This window comes from Zosterops lateralis, assembly GCF_965231275.1.
Source record: "Zosterops lateralis genome assembly, chromosome: 10".
Taxonomy (NCBI): Eukaryota; Metazoa; Chordata; class Aves; order Passeriformes; family Zosteropidae; genus Zosterops; species Zosterops lateralis.
In genome coordinates, this window is record NC_139770.1 from 17370833 (window position 1) to 17383747 (window position 12915).

Consider the following 12915-nt stretch of genomic DNA (forward strand, 5'->3'; position numbering starts at 1 on the left):
TTAATAGTAAATTAATGAAACTGTATGATTTGTATATTTTCTCATGATTTGAAATTAAGTTTTTTAAAGTACAATGTTTAATTGATTAAGAAGTCATTAAGAAATTACTTCAGAATGTGCAAAGAGGCTCCTTCCACTCTGCCTTTGTAAGTGACTTCTGCCAACTGAAATCATCAGTAGTTTGATTTTATTCCCTTTTGGAGCCATTCCATGATTCTCTGACTCTTAAAACTGTCACGTTGGTTGAATTCTGAATTAGATCAAAATAGGAGTACCAAGAAGATTTCTTGTACAAATAAGTGTATCATAAGCCTGTCTTTTCAGTCATTTTCAAAAGAGTTAGAAGGTTTCTTTCTGCATCATTTCAAGCTGAAGAGAATTCCTGATGGAAGAAAAGAATGCACTGGGTAGAGATACTTACACCAGCCATATCAGTGTGGGATCTGAAATAAATAGCATTGCCAAACTGGTGTATCCAGTGTCAGCTTGAGAGGTGCGAAGGAATTAGTTGGGTAAGTGTGAAAGAGTTAGTCTGGTTTCCTTACCCTAGTGCAAAAATTCATTGGAATATGGTGTGCCTGTTGTGCCACCTGCCTCTGCACTACAAAGATGAATGGAAAGCATGTTAAGTACTCTGAAAAAACTGCTGAATTATGTTCATCCTTCAGGAAACATCTACAAACTCCTGCTGTTTTTTCGTGTAAGAGAGTTCCACAAAGCCAACAGGTGAGCCTTAGCTGATGTGACTTTTGCAAGCGCCAGCCTGCATACTTAAAAACAGATGGGTTTGAAACATAAAACTTGTATTTAAACATTTTACAACCTTCAGTGAGAAAGGGATCACTCAACTAAGTAATGTTGTAATGGAATTCAGTTCAACTCAGGTTTTTCTCCAAAGGGAAGAAGCCCAAATGAAACCCAGTTATTGTTGGGTCACCTTTAGGTCACCTTTAGGTCAGACTGCAAGTATTCCCATCTTTGTGAATTTCATTGACACTAACAGAACTCTACATAGATAGTGCACTGCAGTGCATAGCTCATCATAAGATCTGTGTCTCTTGATGTCTTAGTTCCTTGATTTTTCTTGGGGCAGGAGGTGCATATTATCTTTTGTACATATTCACTAATCTCTGAAGCATTACCATTTAAATTTGCTATTGATGTTTCTCTTTCCAACTTGCCTGACTATCCTAAGCAATGTTGAATGTAAAGTTTTCTGACAAACTTTATGAAATCATTATCCAAAAAAGTATTAGCAGCTCTTTAAGTTTTTCCCATCTCATCTTTTGCTGCTACCTAAACTCTCACCTTGCTGACAAGCTTCCAGCATATGTCCTAGTTTGCAAAATTGCATTTACTAAAATAACTATTAATCATGGTCATGTTCCTAGCCTAGATTCCCTTCCTTACTCTCACCAGCTGCATGTAACAAAAAAAGCTGCTTGATTTTCATGTGAGTATCTCTACCTGGAGGATTCTTAGTGTGATCTTGCTCCTCAGCAGTTGGGACAGTGCTGCTTCTCTGTTGTGCAACTATGTGTAGAACATGAGTTGAGACATCTCAGAACATACCATGGCAGAAAAGACAAACATTAAACTGGGATAAAAATAAGTGTAATAGTGTCAAAAGTAATAAAAATGTGACAAATCATCGTGAGCGAGAGGCAAGAGCAGCAGGATCACACAGGATTAATGAATATTTATAATTTATGTTTCTTTTTTCATTGTGAATTTCTGAGTGTTCATTAAAAGCTGTCAATTCTTACAAATAATTTAAGAAAACTCACATTTAGGTTGCCTCCTATCAGCTTTTATTTAACCAAGAGCCACTGAAAGTCTTCAACACCTTCCCCAGCTGCTCCTGCAACCCACCTATGCTTTCAGAAACCTCCGTGAGAAACTCATGGTAAACTTTAGGTGTGATTCTGCATCTGAATTTTCCTTGGACAGGATAATACTTATAAAAGAATGAATTACTATTTTTTCCTTTGTTTCAGAGTCCTTTCAATATAGAACACATTTTTTTATCCTCTGCTTAGCACTGCTGCATTGGAGTAATGGAGCATGCAGAATCAATACATCAGGTGTTGGGAGGGGCTGGCTTATAAGGGAAGATCAGAGTGTAAGTGTGTGAGTGGGGCTTTCAAAGATACCCAGAGATGTTCAGTCTACAGTCCCCTCAAAATAACAAGGCAGTTCACAGAGAGAGAGAGAGCTCCCATCCTTGCCTGTCCATGACGTTCTGTTCCACAAAGTGCGTTTGAAAGTATTTCTGTCAGCACAGCTCCTGTGTGAGGGGGATGCTGCTCTCACCCTGCCTGAGATGACTAAACCCAAAGGTCTCAGTTGTGCAGCTGATCCGGATGGTGGAGTTTTCATTAACTTTACCCAGTGTCTTTATGAGCGTGGAATCTGCATCATCCTCCTGCATCACTGTATTTCTGACTGAGAGGGCTGGCAGAACTTGTGAGCTCAGACAGGTAACAGTGTCCTTCTGGGGGAGCTGACGACATTCCTGCTGAATTCACTAGTGTGTGTGTGTGTTCCTTGGCAGGATCACGGTACAAATGAAATAGAGCTGTTGGTTTAAATGTCTGTTAGCATATTTCAGGGATCTTTTTTCATGAAGGTAGCTGGGCTGGGTTATAGTGTAGTAGTGAAAGCTTTGTGTTTGTAGCAGAATTAACAGGCTGTGCTGCAAGAGAGTTAATGTTTGCTGTCATGGAAACCTGTTGCCTTGGAACATGATTAATGAGACAGGCTAAAGGAAAGGAAGAAGCTATTCTTGAAATTAGTGTTCAGCAAACCCTAATCAAGACCAGCAGTATACAATACCATGAATTTTGGTTGTTTCAAATTCTGTTGTCTAGTTCACTTAACCTTGTCTTTTTATTTACTTACTCAACAGCTCTTATAACCACATATTTTTGTGCAAAGAAAATAGTTTAAAACTAATCCTTTGGCTGACTAGAAATAAGTAGCATGTTACTTTCACTCCCAGTACACTACAAAATTTGTTCAACTTTTGTGGAAAGTACACGCTGAAGACAAACTTCTCTGGAATGCTCCAGTAGGCCAGGAGACAGAAGCAGTTTAGGTGAGGATTTTTGCCTTTTGACTGTAGTTGTAGATTTCAGAGAGCCCAGGAATATGAGGTAGGGAATATTTCTGTGAACTTATCCATTTGGAGAAATCTGGTTACTCCTGTGTATTGGTGTGGTAAGATTGCTGTTCCCTAATGCTGAAAGGAAACTTGGTGAGGGGAACATACAAAATGTGGTTTAAAGTTGATGTGACCCTTCTGCCATCTCCTTTTAGAATTGCCACTGAGACTTCTTTCTTCCAGAGTTCCTGTTCCAAACCCAGTATGTATCATTACACACCAGATTCTGCAATGGGGAGTAGAATCTTTTTCTCCTGCACAGGTGAATTTGTGTGTCTGTTGTAAAAAAATAATGCTGAATGTAGAATCCTTAGTTTACACAGGATGGCAAATTCATTTCAGCTTGCTGTGAATTTCTGCCCTCTGGACCAGGATCTTGCATGAATAAACTACCAGCAGCTCTAAGTCTCCCATGCCTTGTGGAGATCACACTCCAGGGCCCTCCTCCAAACTCAAGGGGAGGAGTCAGCCTTAGCTGGGCTGAGCCTATAATGTCACAGGGGAACATCTTCACAGAAGTTTCAGGTGAAAGAATCTTTTTATTTCTCCAGAGGGCTTAGGGTGGGATTCTAGGTGAGTATTATGCTGGATAACAGCTCTGAAGGCACAATCTGACAATGTAGCAAGAAGGAAATATTCTGGGAAAAAGAACAAGGAGCTGTCTGGGTTTGTAAGTTGACAGCTACACTGGGGTGAAGAAGGGTTTTTTCTGGTGTCTGTTGTCAAGGACGAGGTGGTCCTTGCTTGTTCTCAGAAGGAAAACTGGCTTGGATAATGAGTTCTTGCTTGGCAAAGGCTGACACAGCATTATGTTGGCAATGACAAGAATGTTCTGCTGGCAAAAAGGTACCACAGAGAGTAATGAAGAATCATAAGTTATTTTAAAATACAGTAGTAAAACATTGATTCATTCTGCTTGGGTTAATACGAGGAAACATCAGCATTTAGCATGACAGTTCTGTCTGAATGATGATGGAAACAATTAATTGTCAAAAAGGTTATGTCATAATGCATATTCCAATATTTCTGTTTAAGTCTGGCATGAGAGTGGAAAGCCTAAGATATCAAGAAATCTTATTCTTCCTTCAGTCCCAGGCAGGATCAGCTGTACTTACATTCTGAGTGATATTTTTGTAACTTCTCCAAATCAGCCTGTGGTGGACATTTCAAAACATTCCTGAAGAATCTGCCCTGAAACTAAACTCCCCCTCTGAGATGAAATGCTTTTCCTAATGCCAGCTCCTTTATTGCAACACAAGACCAGTACTACTTGTGATACCAAGCACAGATAAAGAAAAACCTCTGTTCCATTTCCCTGCAGCAGCCCTGTAGGGGTTCTCTGTTTTGCAGTCCAGCTCCCAGGTAATGCTCAGGAGCTGTGAAGCTCAAGGCTGGCTGTGCCCTTCAGAATGGGCTGAGTGGTTTTAACCTTGACTCTCTTGAACTGTATTCAGTTGTGATGATGAGTAACTGGTCAAAAAATGTAAATAGCAACTAAACTGATGAAAAGCAGGATCACAATTCCTTTCTCCTGTTTTCTTATTCTCTGTAACTGCTCAGAACAGCTGAGCATGAGGCCTGGATTCAGCAAATACTTTCTACCCTGTTACAAACATGGCACAAAGCTCAGACTGCTTTAAAGGGGTACCTGCATTTTTGAGTTTAAATCACCCTCTGCCTGTCTGCTCAGCACTGAGGAAACAGCTGTTTCTGTCCAGGTGTAGGAAAAGGGGAGTTCTTTTCACTGTTACAACTCTGGAGTCCTGTTTTAAGATAAAATTAATGAGAAATTAAGCTTGTTTAAATTTGAACAGGTTCTGGCTGTGGGTATCAGGTTCCCACATGCAATTTTCCAGCTGGGAAACAGCAGAAGAGCTCACCTCTAACAGGCAGGGCTTTTCTGGAGGGCAGGAAACTTAAAATATGAAATGGCAGACAGTGAAAGAAGAAATTTCAAAAGTGATGATTTCTGGCTATCTGGGTTCTCCTGTGGGATGCTGGAACACAGCTGGGCACAGCTGCAGCCTGGTGCCTGTGGAGGGGAGCATAAGAGCACACATGGACAGCTGGTCTTTGACAGAGTGTGGTGGCCAGGTTAGTCCTGTTCAGGAGGTAAGTGCCCAATCAGTGTCCCAAGATGTGTTGGCTTGGAGAGGAAATGGGAAATGAAATCCTTTGGGACAGCAGAAGAAATTAAGGGGCTGGCAGTGAGACACAAGGCTCTGCTGTTGGTTGGCTTGTCCTGCCATGCATTAGGAGGCAGAGAAGCCTGTGTATGATGTGCAGAGAAGGTTGTCATAATAGCCATGTTGGAGCATCCTGTTCTTTCCTGAAGGGGAAAAATCTGGGAGCCTAAATGTTTGCGGATTACTCTGGTAAAAGGAAAAACTATCAGAAAATCAAATGGATTCTTAGAGAGAGAACCTCCATTTTCCTTCTGTTCATTCTTAAAAATAAAAAAAAAATTGTTTATAAACATACTGATGGTTGTTGAGGGGTTTCTTCCATTCCTTCCAGTAATGACTGTATAGCTGCTGAGGGCTGTGTGTGTGAGGCCAAGGAGTAACAGTGTGGCACAAGCCAACAGGAGTGAAAATGCTTATTGCTCCCCTTCTGCTCCAAGGTGATCCCAGCCAGGAGCAGGAGGGAGGTCCTCCAGGTCTCTGGCATGCAGCTTCCCCTTGGCACAGGTCGGGGAAGCAGGAAATCTCTCAGTCAGGGATGGCAGCCAAGAGCATTCAGAGGTCCCCGGTAGCAGGTGGTGGGAGCAGAGGCAGACTGCCCTGCTTCCAGCATCCCTGCAGGAGAGGGCAGACAGTGTCAGACAGTCCACGGCAAGGAGAGGCTGTTGCAAGGGGGAAGATTTAGAAGCAGGGCCTTCAGGTGCAGCCTGCACACCATTTGGAGGGCAATACTTTTGGTGGCGTTATCCACAGCTTTTAATTCATCCACACTTTTCTGCATCGCTGCTGCCCCCATTCATTTTACCACTTTTTTTTTTTTTTTTTTTTTTTTTTTTGAAACCTTTCTCCTGTTTTCTCCAGTTTTTTCTTTCTAGTTTTCCTTCCTTTCCTTTTCCTGATGTGTTGATGTGTAGTCTTGCATAAACTCTCCTTCACCTCCTGTCTCTTCCTTTCTCTACTCATTTTGAACTGACTTTCACAGAGGGAAGGCAAGGCTCTGTCTTTCCAGGGACAGCAGAGCAGTGGAGCCCAGGAGCCGTGTTCTGCTTAGCCCTCAGCTCCTGCTGATGGCACTTCCACAACCTTTCCCTCATCTCCTTTCTGTTTGTGCTTCTGCCAAGAATGCAGAGTCTGTTGGAAGGCCTTGTTTGAGGAATGACCACATTTCTGGTGTTGTATTTCCTGTTTCTCCTCCTTGAGTAACTGCAGAGCTCGATGTAGCTCAGGTGAATTTTGCCGTTTGTGATGCTTTGCGTAGGGTGTTTCTGCTACTAGATCAGATGGCAGCTTGGAGCTTTTCCAAACTGGAATGTTATATAGGGTCCATATATGTCATTAAGAGCCATATGGAAAACTGTTAAAACTTCACTGCTAATCAATTCTAGAAAGATGAGCAAGAAGAATATTTTTACTCACATTTTAGCATGTTTGTTGTCCAGAGTTAACTCAGACACCCAGAGGGCATTTTGCTGTGAACTTTCCATCTCTGCTGCAGCTGTGTTTGAGAAAACTGATTTGGAATGCAGGTAAACAGAGACCCCCACAGAAAAGCAGTTAAACTAAGCCAAGGCTAAGAATGCTAACAGAACCAAAAGGTCAGTCAGGAAACCAATTCCACACCAAAGTGACAGAAAGATGGTGTTGATTTTGTTGATTATTTTTAAATAGAAAATTGTGTTGGGCAGAGGCTGGTGTCATGGCAACCCTTGGCCTGTGTGTAACAGTTTTTTCTGCACCTTTTCTGTTTGGTCTATCATTTCAGTCATCCTTGCCTTTCATACTGTGGCTGTAGCCTGAGTAGGTGAGGGGGAAAGGAGCTCAGGTGGGAGCACAGCCATGCTCCGGCAGTATTTTCCAGGTCTGGCACAAATCCTGTGTGTATGGGCAGCCACACATTGCCCCATGCACTTTCCAAACCTCCACTTTGTCCCTGATTGACTGACTGTGATGAAGAGTATTTCTGCAGTATTTCTGCTTCCAACACCGTGCTGGGGAGGTCAGGATTCAGGAGCTGTAAGTGATGCTGCCCTCCAGGCAGCCAGGATGGGAGCTAAATATATCCCCTGCCACTGCCACTCCCAGCTGAGGAGTGAGAACTGCTGCCTGGGCTCAGAGCAGGCTGGGGCTTGGCTGTGCTGCCTAAAGTTAGCAGAGAAAATACATATCACAGATGTAAGTAATTAATCCCATGTAAGAGCTAAGTCTCAAGTTACCCAGCTTGTTCTCCTCTCCATCCCTTTGCAGGTTTTCTGGGTAAAATGCTGTGGTCCATCTAACAGGACTTGCAGCCTCAAATAAAAATCCAAGTTTTAACTACATAGAAATAGCCCCTTTCTACGTTGCTTCTTCTGCTTTTAACTTTTATGGCTCTCAGTTCTTGTTTGTTTCACAAATTCAGGGTTGTGTTCATGTATGATTTTTTTTCATGTCTTCACATTTCACATGACCTTAGCAAGGACAGAAGGTCTGGAGTTTGGTAGCACCTGACTTGTTGATGTTTCTCTTCCTGTCTGTTTGGGCACCCTTATCAGGTGTTACTGGGCAGCATCATTTGGGCATTTCAAGGACTGATGAACAGCTGCTTTAGGTTGTGTCAGCGTTTCATGGAAGCCTTCCCACCTTGCTGTGAGCATGGGGAGGGCCAGGGCAGGGTGTGTGCTCACCACCCTGACGAGCTCTGCTGAGCAGGGAGGTTCCTGTGGGCTGCACAAGCAGGGCTTACCAGCAGGCCTAAGGCTGGGAGGTTTGTTTTCATTTTTCAGTCAGTATCTGATAGATCAGTGTGCCTGAAGAAGTATGGTGTTGGTACTCAACAGAAAAGTTTCCCCTTCGAAGGTGCAGTGGGTGCATACACAAGGTGCAGCTCCTCAGGCAGCAGCAGAGATGACCCCTGACCAAACCCCTGTGTTTGGGAGGAAGTTCAGGCTGTTATGTTGATACCTTTTTTTATCTTTTTAATGAAACCTCCTTCCTGCCATTTCAGAGGAGAGGAGGCTTTGACGTCATGTGCTGATGAGTCACTGCTGTTAACAGGCCAGCAAGCAGGGATTGAGAGTGCTGTCTGGAGCAGCTGCTCTGTTAATCATTCACAAAAAGCCCAGAGAAAGCTCAAGGGGAATGCTTGTGAATAATTAAATTTCTGTTTTCATTATGAAGACGCAGTTGCTTTACCTGGATCTGCTAGAATCCAGGTATTGTGAAGTGAGAGAAGTGGTCAACGATCTCACTGATTTGTTGATAACACTGTAAATAGCTTTTGGATAGTCGTTGGTGTCAGTCAAGCATAGCCATGACTTAACAATTTCATGTAAAGGTTATCTAATATAGTTCTGACCATCATCTACATCTCACTTGCCACAACCACTTCAACCATATTTATGTTTTGTAGAAGAGAGTTCTTGGGGAAGCAAATGACCTTGATAGGGCAAGACATGGATTTTACTGGAAGGCTTGGCTTCTGTGTGTATCTCATAGCCTAAAGTTGTGTATTCTTGAAGAAAGCAGAGTTGTCCAGGTTTGTTCACTGATAGTTCTTCTCTTCATAAACATCTTCTGGGGTGACTGGATCATGTAGAGCTGCTGCTAAATTGGTACCATGACAAAAAAATGTTGCACTCATTGTGATAAGCTTTAAACTTCAGTTGTCATGATCAAAGAATTAATTAGATTCTGTTTTGGGTGAGTAGGAGTTTTATTTCAGACAAGGTCAAAACTGGATAAATTCCTAAATATTGAATTATTCACTGCTGAACTCTTCCTCTCTAGTTTTAAATGTCTTGGACAAGAGCTGCTGCCTTTTACTCAGAGGTAGAATAAGATGGGCAGTTTTACTCCCCAAATAATCCCATCCCTTAAGTGGTCAGTTGAAACTACCTTAGAACAGAAGGATGACGCTTGGTCTTGGCAAAATATTAGGTCTAGCTTTGCTTATGCAGTTGGATTGGTGGGACCATGGGGAGCGTAGGATTGCTTACAAACATCGACTTTAATTACCTGTACAATGTGACAGAAAGTTGTTCTGCCTGTCAGACAAGTAATGAGAAGGAAAGCCCACACACCAAAACCATTTGAGTCTGATGAACCTTTCTGTCTTTGGGCATTGTTCTCATGGACCTGTGAAAGCCCACGGATTTGTAGGCAGAACCTAATTAACTACAGCTGTTGAAGGAGAAACTTAGAAACGATTTGTTGAAAACTGTGTTTTTTCATCTTTCAGCACTGTGGCCAATTTACTGTGGGTTTGCTTTCTTGAATTGATTTGTAAAAAGTGTAACTGATCATATCAGCTCCTCCATACCCACATTAGCCCCAAATTCTGCAGCTTCCTATCATCAGCTTCCTAAAACATGCTTATTCAATGGGCTGAGTTATCCTTGATAGATAAAAAAAATCCTGGCAGATGAAACCAGATAACATCACTGTGGAAGAGAGTTGTCCTGGAACTGCAATAGCTGATGATTTGCCATTTCTGTAATGAGATGATTTCCAGAGCCCACTTCTCAGTCTGCAGATATGGTGGCCAGTCTGGAGCCTTTCAGAAGAGCTGGCCTTGCTCCTTGAGCTGGAGTGGGAGAATGGGTGGCTATTTAGATATTTCAGGGTAAGAGCAAAGGCCCAGCAGAGAGGATACATGAAATCTTATGGAGGGGAGCAAGGGGGGATCATTGGAATGGTGAAATCTGGGATGGGATGCCAGCAGCAAGCTGACTGTCCTGGGTGGGGAAACCAGAGCCAGAAGGATGGGGGGAGCAGTTACAGTTATGAGGGTGCAGCTTCCCAGATCATTGCCATGCTGGAGTGAGGGAGGAGCTTTGTCAAAACCATGGAAGGGGTTATCAGAAGGAAATGAAGTTTGCATTGATTTTGGCAGTGGTAGAGCTCAATTTGCAGAAGTCAACAGTGAGAGGTTCTGTACATACCCTGTCACAAGCAATCAGAGATCATGAACCAAGTGACTGTGTTCCCCTCAAAATCAGAGCCAAGGATGGATGATTTGTAACTTTGGTCCTGTGGCACACCCCTTCTGGAACTTTTCATGTTTGCCTTCTGAGCCTTTGAGATTCCTATGTTCAAATTCCTATTAATTTCATGGCCTGGAGAGACTTACATATTAAAAGTCTCTCTTAGATGTGATTCTAATAAATAATTGACATTATAAGTATATCTGGCTTTACTAATAACTCCTGATATTGTGAAATTTGGACTCTTCAGCATCATGAGCCACTGAGCCTGGGCTGTGGGATAGAGTCCACTTTGGATATCAGAGCTTAGGGTGGTTATTTACACAGCAGAGGAAAAGGTGTCATCAAAGCAAATTGTGTTGCTGGCAGATGGAGCATACATTATATGACATGTAATAATAATGAAGGTCTCAGAGCAGAGCTGCCAGCAAAAATTGAGAAATACTGAAAATAGGGGAAAGCAAACAGGCACTTACGAAGTGTGAGAATAAAACAATATCAAAAGGAGGACACCAGTTAAAACCTAAACCAAATACCATTTCTGAGAATCAATATTTTTCATCTCAAATCTTGGTTCTACAGAAGATGCTTTTTTTTAGCTGCTCATTAAAAAGGGTCCTCCTGAAGAGCTATTGTTCCCTGGGAAATCAGATGCATTGTGTAGTCAAATATCATATTAAAAATAGAGAAGGATTTCTGGAAAGATGTGGATGCAAGAAACCAATAAATTCTGAAGAGGTTGTTAAAAGCCACCCAGAGAAAAGGGCCATGTGAGGTGTACTACAACACTGGGAAGCTGTCAGCAACCAGAAATCCTCTGGGACACCAAAGCCTGGGTCTGCACGTAACCCTGAGCACCTGGGAGCCTCTGAGCTCCCTCCCCTGGAGTCCTTGCCTTATGGATGAGGACAGCTGAAGGCCTTTGCTCTGACTTTTCTATTACTGGAAGCATTCTCTGTGGGAAGGGCTGGAAGGTTTAAAAACAAGTTTGAAAATTTTCCCTGTTCTCCAGACACATTTTTTTCTCATAATTGCAAAGCAAGTATAGGCTTTTTTGTTATTGTTGAGTTGTTGTTTTTTTTTTTTTTTTTAATGACTGATTCAGCCAGCCATTTAATCTTTTGCTCTCTGTACTCAGCAAAAATGTGAGTTTATCAGGAAAAATAATAATTAGAGAAAGATTAACACAAAGGACCAAAACAAACTGGGATTAAAGGATGAGTTCAGGAATCTTTCCCCAGCCCAGGTCAACAGTTCCCAGAAATTGTCCAGCAGATTTTGTCTTAAATCGTGTTCTTGGGCCAGTGTCCAAGCCTGAGCCCCGTGGCATTGGAGGGTGGATATTCCCTCCCTCAAGCACTCTCCTCTGAGCACAGGCCTGGCTGCTGCCTGCCTTGGTGCTCATCAGTGATCACAGCCTTGTGCAGGAAAAGGCACAACTGTTTGCTGCTCAAATCATCAGATTTGTTCACTCACTTCTGGCCTCTCAGTTTGTGCTTGGGAGAACTCATCAAGGCTCCTTGGACCTGCCAGCCCCCCAGGGCTGCAGGCAATGCCTTACTCACACAGCAAAGCATTTGGGAGTTCTTGTAATGCCAGAGCTGGTTATTAGGTGTGTCATCATTAATTATTGACAGAGCACTCAGAGATGGGATTGTGATAGTTCTGTTCTTTGTTTCTTTTATAAGAAAAAGAATAGCTTCAAAAGTTAAATTTTAGAAGTTTAAAACTTTACAGCAGTGCCTATTCTCCCGTGCCTGAGGGGATGCATTTCTTTTCTTCTAAGGTCAGAAATAACTTTCTCTTTTATCTTCCATCCTTGATCAGGCACTGTGGGATTTCCAGAGGGCTCTGTTTCCCATATAAGCCAGCACATCAGATGACTCCAATGCATCAGCTAGGAGCTGTTCTCACAGATACCAAAGGCAGAAGGGTAGTTCTGACTCTGGCGCAGTGATTAACTGCTCCCTGCTCCTCAGGAGACACGAGCAGAATCCTCAGGATCCATCCTGCCTTCAGCCCATGCTCATGAAGATGGAAATACCTGTTGCACCCCCTGCTCTCGCACCCTGATCTTGCCCATCACATCCTTACAGACTTTGTGGCAGGGTTCTGAGTGTCCCTGTGATGCTGCTCTGAATTTTGAGAGTGTGGCACCTTGTCTCCTCAGAGAGACAAAGACGTGCCCTTCATTTAGATCCAGCCTGCTGGAAAATAAGGTCAACCTGATTGTTTTGGAACAGATGGCTTCCTTCCATGTAGTGGCATTTCCCTGGCTAAATGGAGCCTGACTAGACATAAATATCAAATGTAGCTATATGTGGATCTATAAGTATAGGCAATGAATTGTGGGGTTACGAGAATTTAGAGCTGCTGAAGAAATTATTATTTTTTTCCCAAAAAATCAGTCAGCCCTTATTATGAATAACTCCTTTACTTTATCTTCAATAGTCAACCTTTAAAGTAAGTTAAGATGACAGGTGACAGGTTAGCCCAGTCCCCTCAGGGGAAAGTTTTCAGTGAAAGATGGCTGGGAGCTACTGCACGAGAAGAGTGTGATATATTCTGAGCCCTCTGCCTCAGCAGAGAGAGGGTTTGTTGAGTTCTG

At 42.7% G+C, this 12915-nt stretch overlaps 1 protein-coding gene across 2 annotated transcripts in view; it reads left to right on the forward strand.

Annotated features, from left to right (window-relative positions):
* The first annotated feature begins 3639 nt into the window (after window positions 1-3639).
* Window positions 3640-12915, forward strand: part of SCG2 (secretogranin II) — a 35697-nt gene continuing 26421 nt past the window's right edge. Inside the window, exon 1 of one of the 2 annotated variants that reach the window (XM_083868867.1) lies at window positions 3640-3688. In XM_083868867.1, the coding sequence (XP_083724993.1) occupies window positions 3655-3688 (34 nt within the window). In that variant the 5' untranslated portion in view covers window positions 3640-3654. Of the gene's footprint in view, window positions 3689-5251; window positions 5276-12915 lie in introns of those variants that run through there. The other variant, XM_083868870.1, reaches the window with a different exon arrangement.